Below are 22,198 nucleotides of genomic sequence, written 5' to 3'. Positions count from 1 at the left end.
TTCTTCTTCTTCTTCTTCTTCTTCTTCTTCTTCTTCTTCTTCTTCTTCTTCTTCTTCTTCTTCTTTTAATGAATGTCCTGACCAACTATTAACCTGATGCTTAACTGGATTACAGTTTCAAGCCCCTCCTCCTTTTTTCCCTTCCTCCCTCCTTTCATATTTTTCCTTTCCTATCTTTTTCTCTACTTTCCATCTTCCCTCTCTTTTTTCTAGGTCTTATTCTCTATTAACTTAAACATTAGCCTAATCTTTTCACTGTATACAGTTAATCAGATTTTATAGTGTTATGGAACCATATTCTAATATTAAAAAAACTGACTTCTTTTGTATGCTCTGTGATTGTATTTACTAGCAGAGATGATTTATTATGTTTAACCTTTTTATTTTATGATAATTTAGGTACTAGAACAACAGTACAGAGTAGTCCTTCTGGGTTTTTGAAGGACTTGTGGCCTTGGACAGCAAGTTACTTTTTTCTCTGTGTCTGTTTCTCAAATATGAATGGGAATAATAATTTTTAAAATTGGAATAGTAATCAGTGAACTATTTTATTTTGTTGGTATGGGATTAAATGAGTTAACTCATGTATGGTGGGTAAACAGTTTCTGGCACCTAGTAATTAATAAATATTTGCTATTAAAGTTAAATTACAGCTAATTAATTTAGGAAGCATTGATTGAATACCCACCAGGTGCTCAGATCTTATCCTAAGTGATGGGATTAAGTATATTTATTAAGTGTCTCATTAGCTAGGCATGGAGAATGTAGTGAATAAAATAAAGTCCTCTTAGAGTTCATAATACTGTTAATGATTATTACTTATTAAAACTTGAGGCTGACTCTATAAATGTGATTGACCTTTAATTTTATTTGTTTGTTTTACTTTTAAATCTAGGATATCTTATATTATGAGCAGCTCAAGACCAATGTGATACAACATGACCTTTTGGTGGATAGTCTAATCTATAAAGTAAGTAAAAGTGTATAGTTTTTTCATTTCAGAAATACCATTTAACAATTACTGAGAGTCTTGAACATGCAGGGCCTGTATTTTGTATGATAATATAGATTAACCTTGAAAAATAATTGTAAGTGGTCATTGTACTTGTAAATTTAAGGTTCATCTTCAAAATTTGTAGTCTCCAGTAAATATTATCCTCTTTCCTTTTGAAGTTGTCCTCATGATACTTTACTGGTACTCTGATTTTTTTGATTAAAAGAATGGTAACATTTCTTATTCCTATAAATTCAAGTTATCCACAGAGACCAATAAAAATGCAACTGAAAGGAAAATCAGACTATATTTTTCAGAGTCAAAATCAGACTGATATTTTTATCTTATTATCCTGATTCTTTAGGGCCTACTTGTTTATTCTCTTGTATTGAAGTCATTTTTCATTTTTAATTTTTTGTAGTTTCTAGCCATGTGGTTAAGCACATCTCAAGTTTCATGATAGGGATACACTGAGTTTTTGTGTCCAAGCATCTGATACCGAGTTGAGGGTTGAGATGTAGAGGTATTAGCATGATATAGGATATGACTGATTCTGGATTAATAATTGGGCTATTTAAAAGACTTGTGTATTTTTAATTTAGAACTTGTAAGATAGAGAAGGAGGGCATATTAGTTCATCTCTCAGGAATGGGGGGAGAGAAAGTTACACATGGAGTATCTGAAGATTTTTGTGGGTGGAACGTGACCAAGGTTAATAAAAATAGTAGCTACTAGCATTTAATGACTGTTTACTATGTGCCATACAGTGTTCCAAACTCTTTATGTAAATTGTTTAGGATCCAAAAACTACCCTTAACAGTAGCAGATACCAGCACTTAGGTATCATTTTTAGATAAATGCATTCCCCCCCGGCCCCAGGGAAAAAGCCTTACATTCTGTAACATCATGCATTAAAGATAATAGAGCTAAAAATAGGATTGAGGTAATTTTGCAACTTTGTAACCAGAGTCCTAACAAAAACAATTACTGCTAGTTTGGAAGGTGGATTAGACAACTCAGACAGGCTGCTCCTAGAGAAGCTATTGAAAATGTACAAATATAATAAAGTAGAAATGCTAAACTAATGCAGATGGAAGTGGTGTGCTGGGCCCCGGGGCTGCTGTGAAGGTGGGCACAAGAGGGAGTCTAGCAGCTAAGGGACGTGCAGGGCCAGGGGTATGGCTCTCTGCAGAGGGATCCCCTCGTATAATCATTCGTTTTGAATTTTCTGGAAATACGATTATGAGGGCTCATGCCTGTACAGCAGTTGAGCTGAAGGCATTTTTCCCTTCTGGCTGAAGGCTGTAATTCTACTCTTGCCATCCTGGCTCCCCTGTTTAAAAGAAAAGTTGCATGTGAACCACCACAATTTCCGTGTTGTAACAGACAGCGTTCCCTTACCCACCAGCCACATGTTGACACGCGTTATAGCAAAATAGGAAGTACTGTTATTTTACTGTTTTATAGATGAAGGAAGTGAAGAAAGATTAGGGAAATTAATTAAATTCCCATATTAACTAGCAAAGCTAAGATTTGAATGGAGGTGACCTGACTTCACAACCATACTTTTAAAATCACTATTCTCTACAGGAAGCAAAGTCTTGACTCAGAAGTTTTACGTAGATTTGGATCACAGGTACTATTGTTAAGTTTAAGGTCAAAGAGTCATGCTCAGGGGATTATTTTAGCAACAGCGTAAGAGATCTTTTGGGCTTTAAGACCTTTCAACCTCTTTTCTATTCAAATGAAAGAAGCCCAAAAAGGGAAGAAGTTCAGAAAATCAGGGAGTGCTAGCTGAGGATTCTCTTTGCTGCCAACATGAGTTTCAGTTTGAATCAGTAAAGAAAATCTGTTGTGAGAAAGAGGTAAACAGTTTGTATCTGAGAAATGGATGTAAGTTTTGGTAGAATCAATCCTGACTGTCCACAGCATGAATATTTTTAGGAAGATACCTGTCTCTTGTTGTTCTGACTTGTATGTGTTGACCTTTGCCGATCTCGTTGGAGCAACTCCAAATGTTATAAAGTCAGCGTTTAAGGGAGTGGGCATTTAAGATAATTATTTGAAATTTCATGACAGTTTCATATGGCAAACACTAATTTTTAATCTATCAGAAAATAAAGTAAGATTATGTTAGTGGTTAAAGGAATGAATGGAACAAGGCAGCACTAAATTTGGAACATCATCAAACCTTCCCTAAGCTAAATTATTAAATGGTTCTCTCTGGACTATATTTTTTTTTCCCACAAAAGTTGTGTGGTAGCCACACCTTCTATAGTTTTCCATCATTTACTATACCAGTTTATACCAGTGTTTCTCAACCTTTTCTTCATCATCAACTCCCTAAAGAGAAAACATTAATTTTGCTCTAATATAAAAAAATTAAATACCAAAGAATAAAATTTTGTTGGACAGAGACAAGCTTTGGAGGTCCATAAACCATTATAATATGTAAAACTTTTTGGCTTCCGAGAACTAATTCTCATCCCCTTAGGGGCAATATCATCCCCTCTGCCCATGTTGTCTTCTGACTTAGAAGACTAGCCTCTTTCTTTCCTCTTAATTTATGTCTTTATAATTAACTTTTTCTAGACTTAGAGCGCATTCACGCCTTCCAGAGGCATCCATGACCCATTTCCTCCTCCCTTAATGGATCCTTTGCTCAACAGCCTGGTTGAAATTTGTAGACTGAGCAATATTATCTTGGATTTCTTTAATATTTCTTTGTAACTGTTCCCATATTTTTACTGTGTGTGTATTCTTGCTGGTAAGACTATAGACTTCTTGAAGATAAACATTTGTTTGGTGGGTAATATGCAATGACTTGCAAATGAATAATCACAAAGGGGTGGAAGATGTTTGGTATTTCAAGGGAATGTCAAGAATGTAAACTTGAACAGTAGAGGATGATTTGGGAACTAATTTTGGGCCAGATTGTTATGATTACTTCTGGATGTTATGATTGTATCTGTTTTTCCAACATTAAGACACTTAAATACTAGATTTAAATAAGATTAAATATTAGATTTAAAGAAGATAAATATTGAAATAAATAATAAGGAATTACTAATGGAACCTAAAAGGTTGTAAGCAATTTGAGGTGTAATTATGTGTCACATATATTAGTATATGTATAAAGTATATAAAGTATACTTATATACTTATAAGTATAAATTACTTATAAAGTACATATAAAGTATATTTATAGCAATGATGAAACCTGAGTGAGACATTTATCATCATACATAAGTAAGATCATTACAGTATTGTTTCTAGATATTGCATTTCTATCATAGTACTACAGACCTATACCTTTAGGTTCTTTTCAAGACTCTCTACCTTTAATTATAGGATGTGAAGTTGACAGCAAGCAATGATGATTATTATTTTGTATTTGAAGACTATTTATATCAGGTAAGTTGAAAAATCAAAGCATCTAATGTTCTTGTTTTAAGTGCTCTAACTCAGCATACTTTAGCTGAATTCTCTGTTGTTAGCTGAATTCTGCCAAAATCCAAGCCATGTTCATTTTTTTATCAAATGTCGTTAAGTTTAGAATCAGGTTAACTTTTTTTCTTATGTGGGATTGGGTGGGAGAGTAAGAGTTCTCAAGTGGGTGCGTGGACCGTTTGTTTTGGTCCTATCTGCTAGCACAAGGACAGGTACAGGCACAGATTCTTAACCTAGGGGTCACATTCATGCTGAAGCCGTCCCACGGTGTTTAGAAACAACATTTTATATGATACTTTTCTGTTAAAAGTATTGAATAAATAATTAAACGTTTTGAAGTCAGTTTGAAGTGTCTTGATTACTCTTTGATCACCTCACATGCTGATGTTGTAGATGTTCGGGTCCTTACCTAAGTCTTTTTTATATCCAGTGAAATTAAAACATCTTATTATAGGTAGAAAAGAAGTCATGATATAGAATTGCCTAGATGATATTCTTTGTTTTTTTTAAAGATCACACATCTATGGGGCGCCTGGGTGGCGCAGTCGGTTAAGCTTCCGACTTCAACCAGGTCACGATCTCGCGGTCCGGGAGTTCGAGCCCCGCGTCGGGCTCTGGGCTGATGGCTCAGAGCCTGGAGCCTGTTTCTGATTCTGTGTCTCCCTCTCTCTCTGCCCCTCCCCCGTTCATGCTCTGTCTCTGTCCCAGAAATGGATAAACGTTGAAAAAAAAAATTAAAAAAAAAAAAAAAAAAGATCACACATCTATATTAATAATTTGATTTTGAGTGTCAAAATAAATGCCATGGAGAAGATATCTAGTTTTCACATAGTAATATCAGCTTGGTTAAATATAAATCAGTTCCAGCTGTTTGGATTAGCAGATTTCTGTCAATGATAGTGGTGGTAGTGTGCATCTGTTTAAGAAAAAGCTAGAGTTAAGTAAGAATTTCTCAAGTTTTAATTAAGTATTCATTCCCAGAACTGAAATCCAAAGACTTCATTTATAAAATTAATATTTGTAATAACCTAAAAATAATTTTAAGAGAACTTTAATGATTTCAAATATGTGATAAAAAATAAAGACCTAAAGTTCCATTTTAATATAAAAATAGGTATTAAAATTTAGAAAACACAAAAGTCTGAATTTATTTACTTATGTGACTGATATGTACCCCAGTGCCTAATTGTTAGTAATCAGTAAAATTTCAAATATACAGGTAAAGTTAATGATTCGTTTATATATTAATGTTATTTTACTGACAACCTCTAACCTTAAGAAAATTGAGTGGATATGATCACTTTTGGAATGGAAGCATAAGGAGCTCCATGGAACCATCCCCAGCAGAAAAACCATAACTAGTGAAAATTATCTTAGGAACAAAAATATTTAGGTGCGTCTGTTAAGTGTCTTACTCCTGATTTCGGCTCAGGTCGTGATCTCACGGTTTGTGGGGTCAAGCCTGCGTCTGCGCTGACAGTGTGGAGCCTGCTCGGGATTCTCTCTCTCCCTGTCCCTCCCCTGCTCATTCTCTCTCTCTGTCTCAAAATAAACAAATGTTTTAAAAAAGATTTAAGGTATCTGAAGACAGTCCTAAGGTAATACATCAAGTCAGAAAAAAAATAAATAAATAAGATTCAAGAAAGGCTACTAAATCCCAGTAAGAACCGTCTCTGTCACTTGAGCCATGACATGCTCTCTGCCTCCCCTTGCCCCCAGATCAACGTGACAGAAGCTTCAGTTCATCTGAGCGTGACCTAGAAGATGGGGTTACCTTCCCCTCTAACTTCCAGTCAAGGGCTACAGTGTCTCTACAGAAAGTGTAGGTGGCCAGTTTTTCTCATATCCTTTAGCTCTTTGTTGCAGATGCGAACTTCCAGAATATTGCTGGCAAGAAGTCAGAGGCTCCCTTCTTCCACCTAGCCTCCACTCTCAGGCAGGCCTCGGCTCCAAATACGCTACCTGCTCTCAACAGGCTGAATATACTGGGTCCCCACTGCCCTCGCCCCGGTTTGCTCATGGAGTGGCAGTTCCTCACTGGGAGAGAGGCAAGCTGAGAACACCAGACGTTCTTGTCCCCAACCAGAGGTTACTGGGGGGAGAGTCTCTCTCTCTCTCTCTCTCTCTCTCTCTCTCTCTCTCTCTCTCAAACATTAAAAAAAATGGAACGTGGGAAAGTGCAAGCCTGATGGGGTTCTCTAAAACAATGGAGATTTTAATGATAGATGATTAAGAGGAGGCAATTAACTTCATATGAGCAACTAGCTAAACCAGAAGCCACCTCGTTTCCCAGAGAAACAGAGAAAGAGACAGCTAAGAAAAGTCTTGCTGGGGTTGAAACATGTTTCAAAGACTGGCCTCAAAAATGACTTCTGTAAAGGATTCAAAATTTAATGGGATCAGACTGGTACAATTTATGCCTCTGGATGTTGTTAAAAACAATAGAGCAATCACCTGTCAATCAGTAGAGTCTAACATGTGGTTGTGATACCAACAGGAGCAGAAAGCTTAGCAGAGGGGTCAGAGAAAGAGACCATTAAGGAGAACCGTGCTAAAACCTGTGTCATCGAGGAGTGACTGTCCACGCAAGACTGTGCCCTCTAAGATACATCAGAGGTTGCACACTGGAGAGAAATAAACGTCAATAAAATATTCCAACCAAGTCAGTAAACAAATAAGTAAGCAAACTCAGCTCTGATGGAGTCTCATTTATTTTTGCTTTTGTTCCTTTTGCTTTTGGCATCATATCCAGGAAATCACTGCCACGACCAATGTCAAGGAGATTTTCTCCATATACGTATTTTTTACGTTTCTTTATTTTTCAGAGAGAGGGAGCAGGGGAGGGGGCAGAGAGAGAGGAAGAGAGAGAGAATCCCAAGCAGGCTCCGCGCTGTTAGTGCAGAGCCCAGTTCGGGGCTCGAACTCACAAACCGTGAGATCATGACCTGAGCCGAGGTCGGACGCTTATCCAACGGGGCCACCCAGATGCCCCTCCATGTTTCTTCTATGAGTGTTATGGTTCAAGTCTTAAATTTAAGTCTTTCATCCATTTTAAGTTCACTTTTGTGAGTGACATAAGGTAGGGTCCAATTTCATTCTGCATTGTGATTATCTGGTTTCCCAGCACCATTTTTTTGAAGTACTAACCTTTCTGCATTGAATATTCTTGGCTCCCTTGTCAAATATATAGGGATCTACTTCTGTGCTCTTGATTCTGTTCCATTGGCCTATGTGTCTGTTTTCATGCCAGTACCATATGGTTTTGATTATTGTAGCTTTGAAGTATAGTTTGAAATCAGGAAGTGTAATGCCTCCAGCTTTGTTGTTCTCTCTCAAGATTGCTTTGGCTATTCAGGATCTTTTGTGTCTCTATACAAGTTTTAGGATTGGTTTTTCTATTTCTGTAAAAAATGCCATTGGAATTTTGACAGGGATGACATTGCATCTATAGATGGCTTTTGGTAATAGGACATTTTAACAATGTTATTTCTTCTGACGAATTAGGGGTATTTTTTCATTTGTGTCTTCTGCAGTTTCCTTCATCAAAATCTTACCGGTGTACAGATCTTTCATCCACTTGGTTAAATTTATTCTTTAGTATTTTATTGTTTTGGATATTAATGTAAATGGGATTGTTTTCCTTATTGTTTTCGGATGCTTTGTTCCTAGTGTATAGAAATGCAGCTGTTTTCTCTATGTTGGTTTCTGTTTCCTGCAACTTTACCAAATTGGTTGATTAGTTAGCACTAGTGGTGTTTGGTGGAGTCTTCAGGATTTTTTTATGTATAAGTTCATATTAATGCAGGCAGCCTGGGCCTGAGGACCCAGAAGGGGTCCCACAGGATAAGCCAAGAGGGTCCCTGGCTTCACACAGGATGGAAATCAAACACAAGCCAGCAGGAGGTGAAAGCAGAGTTTATTGAAGGGAGAGAGAGAGAGAGCAGATACACACGGAGTGTCTGCGAGACTCAGAAAGGAAAAGAGGGAGTCTTTGCTTGGGGCCTTGGGTTTTATTGACGACTGGGATCTGGTGCACATGTCTTCTCAGGCATCCCCAAACCGGTCGGAACGAAGACAGGGTCTAGGCGACCAGCATAAATCACTTATTCCATGGAGCCGGGGGGGTCTTGGCATCAAGGTGTTCAGTGACAGTGGTCTGGCATATGCACATAATGGCCTCGCCTGGTCACTCCTTAGATGTTATGTATTGTGCTAGAAGACTCCAAAGAAATCATTAACTCTGTGCCTTACAAGGAGGACATACATTAAGGCAGGGCAGGTCCTAGCAAGAACAGAAGCCCGAAAAGAAGCAAAATGAAAAAGAAAACCAACTTTTTTCTCATGGTTTCCCTTCGGTTTCCCTGTCTCATTGCCTGCTATGGGATTTTTATCCTCCTTATTCTTAAGGGGTGTTGAAGGGTGAAGGTCTCGTCTTCTGTAGCTTCTTCAGGCTGAAAGGGATCGAAGACCCTACCTACTGGGAGGTATAAAAATCCCAATTAAATGAAGGGCCCCTAGTTGTGGATTGTCAAAGGTGTACGTGAGGCTTCAACCTGGGAATAAAATGGCTCCTAAAGAGCACCCGTTCTGATAATTTTTCTGACATATTCATGCAGAGCATGCAACAACAGTAGCCCCCACAGCAGAGAAAAAACGCTAGCATAACTACTGCTATTGCTAGTAAAAGAAGTTTTTTCCACCAAGCCCATATACCTCCACTAGACCAGGAAGAAATCCAATCATTGAGGGAACCAGAGGCATCAGACATTGCTTCAATTTGGGTGCGCATGTCAGCCAAAACGTCGGATATGTTAGCTGAGCTATCTGGGATGTATACGCAGCATTCAGTTTTAACGATAGCACAGGTTCCTCCCTGAGCTGCTGTGAGTATGTCTAAGGCCATCCTGTTTTGTAATACAGCCTTTCTCATTAATGTAACTTCAGAATTTAACAGCGACAGTCCCCGCATAGAATCATTAAGGGCTTTTGCGGTATAGTTTGTGAGGGCCTCTACATGCCATATTATGTCTTCTATTCCCAGTTGAGGCACGAAAATACTTAACAGGTGATCATACCAGTGGAAGACTGACCGTGTCCAGCGATGAAGTAGATAGGGATAATTTGCAGGCTTCGGTATTTCTTTATGCCAACTCCCTTGCATCCAGGGAAAGCCCAGGGTACAGCGCCCTATCCATCCAGGAGGTAGCCAGGGCCACAAATTTGCGCCACACAGCCACTGAGTTCCATTAGGCGCCAACCACCTGATGCTTGGCCGTCTGAACCAGTCAGTGGCAAACCAGTCAGTTGCTTGTAAAACAATGGTATGGGTACAGTCTCTTTGGGAGAGCCATCCTAATTCACGGGTACTGTTAGGCCAGGCATCATAGGTATGATTTCTTTGCTCCCAACACAAAAGAGCTCTCTGATTTAAGTGACCTATGGTAGGAGTAAGCCACATAAATTCATCCCATACTTGAAAATAGCCATCATCAGTATATCTCATATTGTTAGGCTTAATTGTTCCCCACAATGCTCGTTTATTTTCAATATTAGCGTTGGCATATTCATTCATGATTTTGGCAGTCTGGGTGTAGGAAAAAGGTCTTTCATGGCCTGGAGAATTCCAGGTGGTATTTACCATAGGCCAATAAGAAACCTTTCTGTTAGTGATAGAGATGTCACTATATATGCTCGTATTTGGGCTGAAAACCATATCTTCTATGTATTGGCATAAGTAATGCCAGTCTGTGCCTTGCAAAGGAGAAACCCACCAAGGGAGGCCTGAGGTGCTGGATAAAGGGAGGAGGCCACAAATCCAGCAGGAACTTTTCTGTAAATTATCAGCGTAGTTTTGAGCCCATTGCAAAAATAAATTGGGGCCGTTTAATTTCCCTAGAGCTAGATACGGAAAGAGTAAACTCAGAAAAGTGAAAGATTTTAAAAGCTTCATCGAGCCTTACTTATTGGTCCTTCAGAGCAGCAACTTGGGGTTTTTCCTCGGGTTCTCAGGAATGGGTAGGTGCTAGGAGCTTCAGGTAGACACTGCAGCAGGTATATTCTCGAAAAGATATTTTAAATCGTTGACAGACTCACAGGCATATGTGTCTCCTTCTTCCCTTGGAAGCGGTATCAAAGTTGGCTCCTGTAAAGACTCAGGAGAGATAGGTTTGATTCTGGACAAGTGAACCCAGCTGGAGATAGTTTGACTCTACTGCTGTGGGGGTGCTGAGTCAAACTTGACAGGGCCCTTCCCACCGTGGTTCGAGCTGATCTTCAGTTGACCCCCTTTTCCTTGTTTTGAATGGTACCTTCCTGCTAGTATTGGCACAGACTGCTTGTCTTCAGTGGGATATGGAAGTATTTTATTTCCATGCTTTTGGAGAGACTAGTACTTTACCCAGACTACTAATATATTTTAAAATTTGGTTGGTTTCCTCAGCAAACCATAGAGCTGCAGTGAGAAAAGGTCTTCCATATTTTAATTTAAAGGGGCCCAATTTAAGACTCCTCCTTGGAACCACTTAGCAAAGCATCAGTAACATCTGTTACCATGTTTCACGAGTTCGTTGGCAGAGTCTTGCCTGAGTTCATTTAAGGATATGGTTCGTTTTGTCCACTTTTCCTGAGGATTGAGGCCTACATGAGGCATGGAGTTGATAGCAGATCCCTAGAGTCACTGATAATTGTTGTGTTATTTTAGCAGCAAAAGAGGGGCCATTATCACTTTGCAGATTCTGGAGAAGTCCAAACCTAGGTATGACTTCCTTTAATGAGGTCTTTTTTTTTTTTTTTTTTTTTTTTTTAAATATTTGTTTAGTTTTGAGAGAGAGTGCAAGCTGGGGAGGGGCAGAGAGAGGGAGGCAGAAGATCTGAAGCAGGCTCTGTGCTGACAGCAGAGAGCCTGATGCAGGGCTCAAACTCACGAACTGTGAGATCACGACCCGAGCTGAAGTCACTTAACCGACTGAGCCACGCAGGCACCTCTTCAAAAAGGTCTTAGAAACCTCTAAAGCTCTTTCTATCCTACAGGGAAGGCCTCTACCCACCCTGTAATGTACTCACATAAACCAACAGATACTTATACCCCAGATAGGGTGGCATTTGAGTGAAGTCAATTTGCCAGTCTTCCCCAGGGTAAGTGTTTGTATGTTCAAATGGCTTAATCAAGAGGAAAGGCATAGGATTGGACCTTGGGTCATTTTTGACACAAATCTCACATGCTCTGGTAACTTTTCTTATAGTCTTGGTTAGATTCTTTCCTCTGAATACTTGATGCAATAGATTTTCCATAGTGTCTCCACCAAAGTGGGTGGAGTCATGTATTTGCTTAATTCTTTTTTTTTTTTTTTTCATTTTAAACAAGAAGTTTATTTAAACAACAAGATGCCTTGACTTGAAGGGAAAACCATCTAGGATCCATTTCTTTAAAAAAAATTTTTTTAGTGTTTATTTTTGAGATACAGAGAGAGCATGAATGGGGGAGGGTCAGAGAGAGGGAGACGCAGAACCCGAAACAGGCTCCAGGCTCCAAGCTGTCAGCAAAGAGCCCGATGTGGGGCTTGAACTCACGGACGGTGAGATCATGCCCTGAGCCGAAGTCGGAAGCTCAACCCACTGAGCCACCCAGGCGCCCCTAGGATCCATTTCTTTTAGAGTAGTTTATCCTTACTTAGAGACAGATTGCCCTACATGTAATACCTACATACAAAAAAGTTATAAAATTATCACTGCTTTCACAATCACAAATAAAGGGCATTAAAATTCTTCGATCGCATGATCGTGGGCAAAGATTTTTATGTTGTTCTTTTTTTGTTAAACCACGAGAGCAAAACAACTTACTCGAATATAAAGATAAGAGCTGAAGGAGCATGCTACTAATGGAGAAAAGGGATATTTTCACGGAACCAGTATTTTTCCCCACTTGATGTCACTCAAAACATACCATTGACCGTTTAGTTAAAAACAAATGCAATGTGGTTGTGCATATACACAGTTGCTCTATGTACAATAAAGGAACGGGGAAAGGACAATGAAGGAACAGAGAAAGCTGTACTGTAGTAGTCATGATGTGGTAGAACCGAATTGTGGTTTTCTAATTGAGCCTATCTTCTTGGTCTGGAGGAACCGAGTTCTAGAGTAAAGTGGCAGGATCCCTGTTTAGTAGCCACCCCCTGTCTGCTGCTGGAACACATCAATTGTGTCTTCGTCCTCCATTTCCAGCTGTGCAGGTGTGTCCGTTTCCTTGATCGGGTGCCCATCGAATCGGAACCTGACCTGCCTCATTGACAAACCCTGCCGATCACAGTAGGCTTTCATCAGTTTACTGAGTAGCGTATGCCTCTTAATCTTAAAGTACACCACAGAACCATCCTGCCCTGCCACCTTCAAATTAATATGATCATTGTTCTTAGTCGTGACTTCTTGCTTGGGCTTTTCGTTGGCCATGGAGAGCGCCGGCGTCCCCTCAGCTGCCGCTTCCCCCAAGAGGTACTGTGTCCACACCGAGCGAGCACACAAGCAGCACCGGGAGTGGCGGAAGAAGGCTTAATTATTTTCCATTGCGATGCCTTGGGGAGTACATACATGTTATTCAATATATACCTTCCCTTTGAATCCATTTCAGATCCCTCTGTGAGGCACATTGAGCCTCAGAGGGAGTATAGTTTGGGCTTATTTCTTGCAGAGGAGTTTTCTGGAATTAGAGCTAAGACCCGTGTAGCAAGCTCTTCCTTCCTTGCCGCCACTCTTGCTAGTCTATCCACAAAATTGTTTCCTTTACTCATCGTGGTTTGGTCTGTTTGGTGTCCTTTACAGTACACAGCTGCCATCTCCTAACGAAGCCGTATAGCCCCTAATCATGTTAAACATTTTCTCTTTGTGTTTTATAGGGGAGCCTTTTGAATTTAATAGTCCCCGTTCTTTGCAGATGGCTGCATGAGCATGAAGTATTAAGAATCCATATTTAGAAGCAGTATATATACTTAACTCTTTACGTAGTTGTAGCGCTCGGATTAAAGCAATTAGTTTGGGCTTTTGTGCTGAAGTCTTTTGCCTCGGTCATACCCTATTGGCTGATAATAGCCTACTTGGTTTTTCTGGTTCCCTCATACATAAAGCTCCTTCTGTCTGGAGGCCATTCAGCCTCTGGGTTGGACAAAGTTTTGTTCTTTAAATGAGGCCGGCTTGAATACATTTGTTCTGTAATATCCACACAGGTATAGATTGGAAGCCCCTGCTTGCCTTCCTCGGGTAATAGAGTAACTAGGTTGAAACCTTGACACAACCTGAGGGTTAGTTACATCAGGGGTGTCAAGGAGGAGGGCTTGATACCTCAAAAATCTCCCTCCTCGTAACCATTCATGTCCTGACCTCTAAAACCCCTTGGACTTGATGTGGGATCATGACATCCAGATGTTGTCCTAGCATAAAGTTGCTAGCTTCTCCAGCTAGCGGGGCAGTCACAGCCACTGCTCATAAACATCCTGGCCAGCTTTCTGCTACCAGATCTAACTGTTTGGGGAAATAAGCCACTGGTCTAGCAACAGGTCTGAGTTTTGAGTTAGGAGTTAGGACGCCCAAGGCTCTTCCTCTCCTTTCTCACACACGCAAGGTGAAGGGCTTTCCCAGGTTTGGGAGCCCCAAGACAGGAGCAGTGCTCAGCATTTTTTTTTTTTTTTTCTTCAGACCTTTGAAGGCTTGGTGGCAGTCATCATTCCATTCCAGGGGTTCTAACTCACTTCCTTGTAATACTCAATAAAGGAGTTTGGCCATAAGGCCAACCCCGGGAATCCAAATGCAACAAAAAGCTACCATGCCTAAGAAGGCTCTTAACTGCCTTTTGGTTTGAGGTACCCAAATATACAGTATGGCCAGTTTTCTGTCCTGGGCTCATCCATGTCCGTGCCTCTGGAGTGAGAATGTAGCCCGCATGTTGAACCTTCTCCTTAGAAGCCTGGGCTTTCTGGGGAGACACTCTGTACCCCCGCTGTCCTAAAAAGTTAAGGGTGAGGGTTGTGTTTTCGTCAGAATCCTCCTGTTGGGCTGGCAGTCAATGTATCATCCACACGTTGAAGCAGCGTTCCATTAATCAGTTGTAAATCCCCTAGTTCCCTTTTTAAAGTGCTCAGAAGCCCTGAGGCAGCCCTGTCCAGGTCAACTGGGAAATCTCACAAGTATCAGGGGTAGTCCATGTGGAAACAAAAAGATTGGAGTCAGGGTGTTCTCGTGTGCAGAAGAAAGCACACGATCTTTAAATCTAAGGTCATAAACTAGTTTGTATCTGGAGGAACTGGAGTCAGTATAGCATAAGGGTTAGAGACCATAAATCCTGGATAAAGCATTTCACCCCATTTGGCTTCTTAACTAATAGAATGGCGGTATTGTGGGGTGACTGACGAGGGGTTAATAATCCATATTTCAAATTTTTCTTTTTAAAAAAAAATTTTAATGTTTATTTTTGAGAGAGAGAGACAGAGCACAAGCAGGGGAGGGGCAGAGAGAGAGGGAGATGTGGAATCTGAAACAGGCTCCAGGCTCTGAGCTGTCAGCACAGAGCCTCACATGGGGCTCGGACCCTTGAGCTGTGAGATCATGACCTAAGCCAAAATCAGATGCTTAATCGACTGAGCCACCCAGCACCCCTCAAAAATTTCTTAATCAGAGGCCAAATACCTTTTTGTGTCTCTGGTCTTTGCCTTTTCCAAGGATATTCTACATGTGGTCTTAGGGAGATAAGAACGGGTGAAATATTACTGGCTCTCCCAGGAACTTCTGTTTCCCATTGCATCAGGTATTATTCTAATTGCAGTATGGCGTGGTATACTATCTGACACATAAATGTTATTTCCCACTGGCCTGTCTAGGCGTCTTCATCGTTATAAGCTTTGTTTTCTCTGCATTTGGTTCTGTCAGTCCTATTTGGATGGCAGTTTGTGGCTTAGCAAGGAAGTTACTCCCCGGTAAAGGAGTAAGGCACTTAGCTATCTGGAGAAAGCTTTGTGAGAGCAAGAGCGAGTCCATGCCACAAGCTAGTAGACAAGTAAATGGTCTCACCTATCTATCTATCTATTCCAGTAACTGTACAAGAGTGCTGGGACAGAAGCCCATTATGTTGAGTCAGGACAGAGTAAGTGGCTCCTATGTCCAATAAAAATTAAATTTCCTTACTTGCTACATGAGGAATCACCCGAGGCTCCTGGCTCCTGATATGTTATGTTGAGATGTCGGGGATGAGCCATAGGAGAGGTCGGGCCCCTTCAGTCCTCCATAACTTTGGCCAATAGAGGTTTTGGGACTGGACCCATCTTCCATTTGGGGTGGGAATGATCCTTTCTCCAGTGGCCGTCCATCTTACAGAAGGCACATTGATTGGGGCCTGGCTTTTTGTGAGACTTTGCCAGACTCTGGCCTCACAGGCTTCCACATGAAGTGATCCTGGAGTGCAGGGTTCCCCAATGCCACGGCCAAAAGCTGGGCATGGCATTTATTTTGGACAAATTCATCCTCCTTCTCTGACCTGTCTCTGTTATTAAAGATGGCAAAAGCCGTATTCAACAGTTGGTTCCTAGGAGTTTGGGACCCAGTAATTGCCTTCTGTAATTTTCTCCTTATGTCTGCTGCAGATTGCAGGGTGAATGCACAACCCACAATGGCTGCTCTTCCAGAGAAATGGGGTCTGTATGAGTATACTTCTGGAAAGTCTCCACCAGAGGACCTCCAGAGAGGCTCCAACGAGAGCTGGGTTTTCATCCTTTCCTTGAGTTACTTCCCCTTATCAAAATAACTGGCTTAACTATACACGGACTCATTCCCTGCTCTACAGTGCCACAATGAGACAATAATAAGATCTGTAGGTTCCCCCAAGTCAGATCAAACACCAGAGTCAGTTCCATGATGTCAGGTGCCTCTGCTGATTTAGGAATTGGGGCCATGCAGCCTTTATATTGTCCTTTGGGATCCTGATACAGGACCATAAAGGGTAACACAGAAGGCACTTCATTCCATTTCCCTTCCCTCTTACAATATAAATCAAGCTGTAAAATGGTATTCTAATCCAAAGTCCCATTTGCTGGCCAGATTTCTTGGTCTCCCAAGCGGATATTGGGGCCAAGCCTCATTACAATAGAATATTAACTTCTTCTTTTTCAAGTTATCCAACATAAAGTGTGCCTAATTATGTAACAGACATCCTAACAGGGAATCCGTTGGAATGCTCACTGTTGCCCCCTTTGAGGACCATAATCAAGGAGTCAGGCTGGGACAAAGGGAGGATAAGATTCTAGGAAAGTGTTGTTCACAATGCCAGAGATCTAAGGCAGAGCATGGAGTCATTGGCCACAGTGGCCCCAGCCTAATGAGTAGGATAGAAGTCATGGAGTTTCCTAGAAACCAAAAGGGGAAAAATCATCTCTTAAGGATAGGGAAGCCCGCTAATGCAGAATACTATGGTCAGAGAATATAGTTATGTAGTGGCAAGGAGAACAATTTAAAGGGCAAAAAAGGAGAAAATTCAGAGGGGTAGAAAGAGGTATAGCAGAGTGATAGGGTCAGGCATAGTGAGCAAGAGGGTGCAAAAGATTCCAGCTTGCCACATGTCTCCTCCCCGATCCAACAAGGAGACATCACGTGGCAGTGACCAGCCTGCCATGTGTCATCCCTATAAGCGGAAAACCCAGTGCAACTGGGGGCACCAGGACCACTTCTTTATTCTAAGATTTGGGTCCTCAGCGGGATTGGCTACCAGTCCCCAACACCATTCCAGCATCCCAGAATTGCCACGAGGAGACATCCACCCGGCAGTGGAAAAGAGAGCGAGCAAGTGAGCGAGAAAAAGAGAGAGATGGAGAGACGATTTGGACTCTATTCTAGGAAAAAACCTGTTGTGGATTGAATGTGGATCGAATGTGGATCAGCCGCGGGCCTATCTTCCACTCTTTTCTGCTTCAGTTTCTCCCAGTGGCAGCCCAGAACCACCATGGGGGCTCAGAGCCCTGGATGACCAATCCACCTGTGTGCTTCCTGGGGCGAGCCAAAAACTACTGTCGTAGGAGGGGGTGGTTTCTATGGGACCACTATCTATCTCGAATAATCTGTGATACTTCCCTTGGCCCTTATTTGCCTAAGAACACCTTTCAGCGGGGAGGAACGTGCATCCCTCTTCTTCAGAGCTGAGCAACTCAGTCTCTCACGACAACTAACAGCCTTGAAGTTGTCTGGAAGCCAGAGTAAAAAAAGTTGCAGAGCTGAGAGAGAACGGGGAGTAAGAGAGCAGGTTTGCAACCAGTTTTTCCAGTTTCCCTTCCCCACTGGAGAATGGACCAGTTACACACTGACAAAAATTACATCAGCGTTAAGCCAACTGTTTCCCAGAGGAGGAACTTACCGGTTCCTGAAGGCCAAATTGTGCTTTGCAGACTCAATCTGAGGATACTGCTGTTCTTCTGAGGGTCCCTTTGTGGTCGCCAAGATGATGCAGGCAGGCTGGGTCGAAGGACCCAGAGGGAGTCACACAGGACCAGCCAAGATGGCCCTTGGCTTCACACAGGATGGAAATCAAACTTGAACCGTCAGGAGGTGAAAGCAGAATTTATTGAAGGAATAGAGAGAGAGAGAGCAGGTACAGTTGGAGTACAGGAAGTCTTTGCTAGGGGTCTGGGGTTTTTATTGATGCTTGTGGTCTGGTACACGTGTCTTCTCAGGCATCCCGGAACTGGTCAAAACAAAGACAGGATCCAGGTGTCTGTCATAAGTCACTTATTCCCTACAGCCAGAAGGTCTTGGCATCAAGGTGTTCAGGGACAGTGGTCTGGAACATGCACATGACGGCCTGACCTGGTCATTCCTTAGATGTTATCTGTTGTGCTAGAAGACTCCAAAGAAATCGTTAACTCTTTGTCCCTTATAAGGAGGACTTACATTAAGGCCTGTGGAGGGCAGGGGTGCAGGCCTCAGCAAGAATAGAAGCCAGAAAAGAAGCAAAGGAAAAAATTTTTCCTCATGAGGTCCCTTCGGTTTCCCTGTCTCCATAACATCCGCAAATAAAGACAATATGCTTTTTTTTCTTTCTTCCTATTCAGATATCTTTTATTTCTTTTTCTTACCTGATTGCTCAGACTGGTCTTTCAAAAACACCAATCCAAATGCCACTTGTGTGATGAAAACCAAAAAGATTAAAATCCCTCCCAGGGCCTACATGACCCTATGTCTCTGGCCACTTCTCCAGCGCCACTGTTTACCTGTTCTGACATTCTGGTACCCTGTATTTCACCACCCTGATCTTTTCACTGCTCAAATTCCTTGTATTCCTTTCTACCTCAGGGCCATCAGACCTACAGTTCCTGTGATGTGAAAGACTGTTACCTTCTCCTCTTCTCCAAGGAAATTCCTCTTTTTCCTTCAGCTCTCAGCTAAAATAGCCCTTTCCTCACATAGACCTTCCCTGACCTACTCCCTACTTCCCTACACAAACACACACAACAAGGTCATGGCCATCTACAGTGTACTTTTAAAGTATTGTGTCGTACTTTTCATACCTTTTATTTATAGCTCTTATTATGGCTCATTTGATTATTTTATGATCGTCTCTTCCATATAAATTCAGCAAGGGTTTTGGTCCCCACTGTTAATTCTAGTGCATGTCATGCTATAGATACTGAATGAAAACGTTTATTTTAACATCAGACTTTTTTTCATTGATGAGGTTTGATTTTTTTTCATTGTCGAGAAAGAAGCTTTCTTCTTTTATCTGAAAGCGTAATTTTAGTAATTATTGGCTGACCAAAGTTTCACTGTCATTGTATGGGGATCTAGATTTCCTTAAATAGAGTTTAGTTCTAGATGTGGTGGATTTTTTTTATGAACTCATTCCTAAGGGAAACAGATTAGTTCATGTTGCTCAGTATTAAAAACATAAAACAGGGGCGCCTGGGTGGCGCAGTCAGTTAAGCGTCCGACTTCAGCCAGGTCACGATCTCGCGGTCCGTGAGTTCGAGCCCCGCGTCAGGCTCTGGGCTGATGGCTCAGAGCCTGGAGCCTGTTTCCGATTCTGTGTCTCCCTCTCTCTCTGCCCCTCCCCCGTTCATGCTCTGTCTCTCTCTGTCCCCAAAATAAATAAACGTTGAAAAAAAAAATTAAAAAAAAAAACATAAAACAAATGAAACCAAACAAACTAAATGCTACGTGACAAAAATTTTAACTAGCTAAATTTTTTTGGTCCTTCCAGTGCTAATTAATTTGATCCTGAACACGAAACTGTTATGACACTAAGCATGATACATAATAATATCAGCTAAGGGTCAGTGATGGCATGATTTATAGCATGTTGACCGCTCTGCTTCAGTGTGTGGGGAGAGAAAGTATAAAGGTGACAATTTCATCCCATTTGGTGACTGGACAGAAGAGGATTGTCGGTTTTAAGTTACAATTGCAAAAGCTTTTTGGTGGTGGTAAAGGGGGCTTTACCACCAGGTAACAGGTAACCAAACTGCCTCCTTCAGTGAAAAGAATTAGTAAGGGTATCCTTTTAAATGAGACTGGTAACAGGGGTGCCTGGGTGGCTCAGTCAGTTAAGCGTCTGGCTCTTGATTTCGGCTCAGGTCACGATCTCACAGTTGTGAGATCGAGCCCCGCATCAGGCTCCGTGATAAGCGTGGAGCCTGCTCGGAATACTCTGTCTCTCTCTCTGGTCCTCACCCGCTCTCTCTGTGTCTCTTTCAAAATAAATAAAAACTTTTTTTTTTTTTTTAAGTAATGAATGAGGGTGGTAACAATTTCTTGAAATAAGGGCCAGAATGAACCCTTCAATGTACCAGCCTGCTTCTCCACAGTTTCGCTTTCCATGGTTTCGGTTACCCATAGTCAGAGGTAGTTCAGAAGCAGATGATCTTCCTTCTGATGTACAGTCAGGAGATCGATGGTAGCCTGAGGCTACATCAACTGCCTATGTCATTTCCTTCACTTTGTTTCATCACGTAGGCATTTCATTATCTCACATCCTCACAGAAAGAAGAAAGTGAGTATAGTATGAGACATTCCGAGAGAGACAGACGATATCCACATAACTTATTACAGTATAGTGTTATGGTTGTTCTACTTTGTTATTAGTTATTGTTCTTAATCTCTTACTATGCCTTAATTTATAAATTAAACTTTACCGTAGGTATGTATATATAGGAAAAAACATAGTATATATAAGGTTCCATACTGTCTGTGGTTTCAGGCATCCACTGGAGGGTCTTAGGATGTATTCCCTGCAGATTAGGGGGGACTATTGTGTATTCATTTTGCCTCTCCCACCCAAACCTGGAAAACTTATAAGTGACTGAGTCTGACAAACAGGATGATTTTATGAACAATGGATGTATTCTCTGAGAAAAGCAGAATGGTCATTGGTAAATATTTATTGATCTCTATATTATATGTAAATTATATTACCTTTGATGCTAGCTAAGGAGACAAAACAACATAAGAAATGTTTTGCAATTGTTTTAATGTGTTTGTGTAAAACATCGGATATTAATTAATGTCACAAAGAGTAATATTGTAGGAATGTGCTTTAACCTTTATTTTCCATTTTTATCAATACTTTAGTCCAATTGTTTTATTTTTTTTTTTTTTAGATTGTAAATAATTTTTTTTCAGTCATAGATCTCATGGCCTTTGCTACTTTTAGTACTTCGGTAATAACGCTAAAATAAGCTTTAATGTGGCTCTTTATCCCTCTAACATAAAGAAAAGGATAATTATAATGCCTAAGCTTTGTGTTGGGAATTATGCAGAACTAAATTTTCCTCATGTTGACAGTTATTAAGGAAACACTTTCCATGAGCATACCTTTTTTAAAAAAATTTTTTTAATGTTTATTTTTGAGAGATGGAGAGAGAGTGTGAGCAGGGGAGGGGCCGAGAGTGAGGGAGACAGAATCCGAAGCAGGCTCCAGCCTCTGAGCTGTCAGCACAGAGACCGACGCGGGGCTCGAACCCACAAACCGCGAGATTATGACCTGAGCCGAAGTCGGATGCTTAACCAACTGAGCCACCTAGGTGCCCCCGTGATCATACCTTTTAATAATTTATTTTACAAGTAGTCTGACTTCTAGAGAGAAGTTCATTTTGGGTAATAAAATTGTATGCATTGAAAACAGTATTATCAGAAATTGAGTTCTGATTTTTCTCTGGGAAAAAAATTTATTCGGATATGTGCCTGTTTGTGTCTGCGTGAGAGAGAAATAAAACAGAGGGAAGTTTGTTTTATTGTGCATTTTTTGTTTGTTTGTTTGTTTGCTTTTTAATCATTAATTACAAGCTTTCCTTTGGCAGAACTGCTTAGGTACACAATTGCTTTATGAGGAAATTGTTGGTAATAATGGAGCAAATTTAATGTTTCTGGCCATGCCTTAGGACATAACCCATTTATTGAGTTTTGGGACTAGACTACAAAATTAGATGGCAGGGGGCATTTCTGTGTCCACAGATAGATGAGAAAACCTCCAGTAATCCTTCTTCAAGGAAAACCTGGGTCTGTGTTACAAGGATGCACTAGGTACTGCCCCTGAGTGACCCTAAATTAGTTAGTTACCTAAATTTTATAGGCAACAACCCTGAATATTATAGAAATAATGTTTTGAGTAATAAGTCAACTTTTTAGTATTCCAAAGTTTAGTTTTTAGTTTGCATGAAATTCTTTAAAATGCTTTCTGATACTGAAATTTTTAGATTGTCAGTTTTAAAATGTGTTCGGAAGATGCCCCTTAGTCTA

General features: G+C 40.9%; 3 protein-coding genes and 1 long non-coding RNA gene across 7 annotated transcripts in view; 1 reads left to right on the top strand and 3 right to left on the bottom strand.

Moving 5' to 3' along the window:
* TBC1D19 (TBC1 domain family member 19) overlaps positions 1-22,198 on the top strand; it is a 145,250-nt gene that overhangs the window by 77,334 nt on the left and 45,718 nt on the right. For all 3 annotated transcript variants that reach the window (XM_040486269.1, XM_040486288.1, XM_040486280.1), the window contains 2 exons: positions 896-970; positions 4,346-4,408. In XM_040486269.1, the coding sequence (XP_040342203.1) occupies positions 896-970; positions 4,346-4,408 (138 nt within the window). The remainder of the gene's footprint in view (positions 1-895; positions 971-4,345; positions 4,409-22,198) is intronic.
* Positions 5,261-20,436, bottom strand: LOC121037181 (uncharacterized). 2 transcript variants are annotated; one of them, XR_005793631.1, is made up of 3 exons: positions 20,251-20,436; positions 17,826-18,304; positions 5,261-5,360 (listed from the first exon to the last, which is right to left on the bottom strand). It is a non-coding gene; the product is annotated as an uncharacterized LOC121037181 (long non-coding RNA). The 2 variants fall into 2 exon arrangements; XR_005793632.1 differs by having other exon boundaries at positions 17,826-18,152; positions 20,251-20,434.
* LOC121037168 (endogenous retrovirus group PABLB member 1 Env polyprotein-like) lies at positions 8,830-10,394 on the bottom strand. Its single transcript, XM_040486302.1, has one exon. It carries the CDS (start codon positions 10,392-10,394, stop codon positions 8,973-8,975), a length of 1,422 nt encoding a protein of 473 aa, XP_040342236.1. The 3' UTR covers positions 8,830-8,972.
* On the bottom strand, positions 12,048-13,810 carry LOC121037173 (small ubiquitin-related modifier 2-like). Its single transcript, XM_040486315.1, has one exon. The coding sequence runs from the start codon at positions 12,887-12,889 to the stop codon at positions 12,602-12,604; it is 288 nt and encodes a 95-aa protein (XP_040342249.1). The 5' UTR covers positions 12,890-13,810; the 3' UTR covers positions 12,048-12,601.

This window comes from Herpailurus yagouaroundi, unplaced genomic scaffold (assembly GCF_014898765.1).
Source record: "Herpailurus yagouaroundi ecotype Mexico unplaced genomic scaffold, PumYag 28, whole genome shotgun sequence".
NCBI classification, from domain to species: domain Eukaryota; kingdom Metazoa; phylum Chordata; class Mammalia; order Carnivora; family Felidae; genus Herpailurus; species Herpailurus yagouaroundi.
This window is presented reverse-complemented; position numbering and strand designations above follow the sequence as displayed.